The 3,434-nt window shown below is 34.9% G+C and overlaps 1 protein-coding gene across 1 annotated transcript; it reads right to left on the reverse strand.

The window, feature by feature from the left end:
• Positions 1–607: 607 nt before the first annotated feature.
• Positions 608–3,232, reverse strand: LOC103523883. The gene is made up of 2 exons (XM_008488891.1): positions 2,112–3,232; positions 608–1,937 (listed from the first exon to the last, which is right to left on the reverse strand). The coding sequence occupies exons 1-2, from the start codon at positions 3,230–3,232 to the stop codon at positions 608–610; spliced, it is 2,451 nt and encodes an 816-aa protein (XP_008487113.1).
• Between the last annotated feature and the right edge of the window lie 202 nt (positions 3,233–3,434).

Genomic DNA, 3,434 nt, shown 5'->3' on the forward strand with positions numbered 1-3,434 from the left:
ATATATGTAATCCTGATGTTATCTCGTACAAATAACAAGCCGGTCATGAATAGCGTAATGAGGAGCCCTTCACTACTGGAGAAAAATAACTCTGGGCTCACTCTGCTACAAGCGATTGATTCTCATTTAACTGTGATTATTTTATAGCTGTTGGATCAATACCATATAATATAGGATATTTGCCATAAAAGAATGAGAATTTACTTCCAACATTGCAATGGTCCTGCGTACAATCGAGGTATAGTCGAGAGAACTTATAATTCGTAATGTTCGCTTCATAATAATTTATTACATAGGTTAGTGACGTATAAGCGGTAAACTTAAGTATAAATCGGACCGAGATTGAAATATTGTAGAGTTTACTATGTAGAGAAGGAAACTTTATGAATGTTGTAACAATGCCTTCTATCTCTCATTTCTTACTAGGTAATAGTAAAGGTTCAGAGTACAAGCACTATTTGGTGCATTCTAAAACTATGTCCATAAAGGGGGGGTTTTATTCATTAACTGTCAGAATCCAGAGAAGTCGAAGGCAGTTTGAGACGCATTTCAGAACCCTATTATAGGTGCTATGACAAACCTGCGCCGGACGAACCAGTCAACCTATTTATGATAGCTCGATAGGTTGATTGAATTCAATTCGTTTTAACACTGTTTCCAGTCTTTTATTGTATATTTCCATGAAGTCATCTTTCAATTTGGTATGGTCTATCTTAATGTTTTGATTGATTCCCAAGTATCTGTATATTTCAGTGTCTTCCATTTGATCTATTTTAGGTGATTGGTGCATTTGTTCACTTTGGTCAACATGAACTTTTCCTTTTATCATGTTGATGATTTTGCATTTGTCAAGACCAAAACTCATTTGAATATCTGTACTGAAATCATGGACAATATTGATCATCTTTTGTAGGTTTATAGCAGATGAAGCAAAAAGTTTCAAGTCATCCATATACAACAAATGTGTGAAGTTCATTCCATCAAGTTTATATCCAGTTGACATTGTGTTCAGGATGGTTGACAAAGGATTAATGGAAAGACAAAACCACAGGGATGAGTATGAGTCGCCTTGATATAGCCCACGTTTGAATAGGATCTCATCAGTTACAATATCATTTAGATGAATTTTTGTCTTCCAATTGGTCATGAGTTTTGCCAAGGTATTGATAATGTTGTCATTTATCTTATATATTTTCAATACTTCCAGTAACCATGAGTGAGGAATACTGTCATACGCCTTGGCATAATCAATATAGCAATTGCTCAAATTTCTTTTCTTAATTCGGGCCTGATTGACTACAAATGAATCAATGACGATTTGTTCTTTACTGCCGAAAGACTTTGAAATGCAGCCTTTTTGTTCCCAAGCCAAAATGTTGTTATCTATGACATGTTGATAAACTTTGCTCTTGATGATGGATGTGAAAATTTTATATATTGTCAACAAACATGTTATGGGTCTATAATTTTGAGATTGCTTGGGGTCACCTTTTTTGAATACGAGGACGGTTTTTCCCTTGGTGAGAATTTCAGGTATAGTGTCAGGATTTTCAATGAATTCATTGAAGAATTGCATCAGATAGATGTGTGTTGAGGGAAAATATTTCCACCAGAAGTTTTGAATGTGATCTATGCCTCCTGACTTCCAATTGATCGTTCTTTTAATGGTAGATGTTACGTCATCCAGCGTGATATGTATGTCTGGCATAGGATTGATGTTTTCAGCTTGTTTTTTTATTAAGTTGAACCAAGGAGCATTTTGATTATGACATATGTTATTTGACCAGATGGATGACCAATATTGTTCAATATTGTCTTTATCAGGGATTTCTTTTGACTGAATTGAATGTCCCTTGGTTGAAAGGTTCTCATAGAATTTTTTCTCGTTTTTCATGAAAGCTTTGTTGTCTTCTTTTCGCTTATTTGTTTCATGATATCTGGATATACGGCTTCCAAGGGCTTTGATTTTTTGTTTTAATGTCTCAAGTTGGTTTTTTATATTATTCTCTAATGATTGGTCATTGTATCTGATGTGATAACGTCTCAATATTGGTTTGATCTCATACTTAATGAAGCCCCATCTTCTATTTCCTTGCATAAAGGAAGTTAACTTTCCAATGTCCTTTCTCAACAGCTTTATTCGTTTGGTAATGTTGATCTTCCAAGTTGGCTCATTGGATCTATTCCTTGGTTCAGATCTTCGGGACGGATTTCCCTCAGTTATCTTTATTCCACAATTTTGGATGACGGTAATTGCAGCACAATAGACAATGAATAATAAGTATGGTAACGTTTTATGAGTTGCTTCCATCATTCTTTGTGAGATGAGCTCGTTTGCTACATTCAAGTACTGGTAATGCTTTTTGTTCAGTCTTCTAGGCAAGCATGGAATTTTTGGTCTATATTCGGGTAAAGTATTGGAATATGTTTCAATATTGTATTCAAACATGGGTCTCATTTGATCAATGTATAACATTTCGTAAGTAGGGATAGTGATGTTTGGTTCAACATTCTGATTATTTTCTATGGTATCATCAGGAATGCCGTCACATTGTACATTATCAACGGTCATTGATTCATTTTCATTACTTTGATAGTTTTCATGCGTATGAATAATGTTGCCAACTTCTCTCCTTATCTTATCAAGGGTTAGTTCATTGACATATTTTTTCTTCACAATTTGATATTTTCTATCGGCTAAATTACCCTCATTTACATTCAGATTCGGGTACTTCTTCATAAACTCAGTAAAGAGTTTATTTCTCCATCCGTACACATTACTATCTTGGTTATGATTTACAAGAAAATAGCAGCGCATTACATGTTCGTTCATTTCTTGAGTCCATTTTATACGCTGTCTCCTTTGGTTTGAGGTAGAATCAGTGACATCCCGATTTTGGGAAAGTAAACTGTTCTCGGAGATTTGAGTACTTCCAATGTTATTTTGAGAATTGGAGGGAGATTGTTGAGTGGGCAGTGTACACCCTCTGCCTAAATGTACACCGTGTCTATCATTAACCCGCCTAGACCTGACGGTATTGTTCATTTCAGCCACATTGGTACACTCTACATTGACACCATCACTGGGGTCGTAGATAGACTCTGATGAAGATGACATATCAGAGGATGAGGATATTGTATAACGAGGTCTCCAATATCTTGAGTCTCGATTTTGAGGTCTATGTCTGAGATCATAATGGTTAAGATTTGAAGGACCAGGTTGTTGACTCATTGTTGAATACAGAAGTTTAATTCTTTGTCATTAGAATTGAGTGGATGAACTGGATGTAACGTATTCCACTCGTAATTTTGAACTTTAGAATACGAAATTTTAATAAAATTTTCAGATGGAAATATTTCGTCTAAAGCAATCCAAATTCGTGGCTGAAAGTTTATTTATTATTATTATTATTATTATTATTAGTCATGTCTGG

This window comes from Diaphorina citri, unplaced genomic scaffold (assembly GCF_000475195.1).
Source record: "Diaphorina citri unplaced genomic scaffold, Diaci psyllid genome assembly version 1.1 scaffold50788, whole genome shotgun sequence".
NCBI classification, from domain to species: domain Eukaryota; kingdom Metazoa; phylum Arthropoda; class Insecta; order Hemiptera; family Psyllidae; genus Diaphorina; species Diaphorina citri.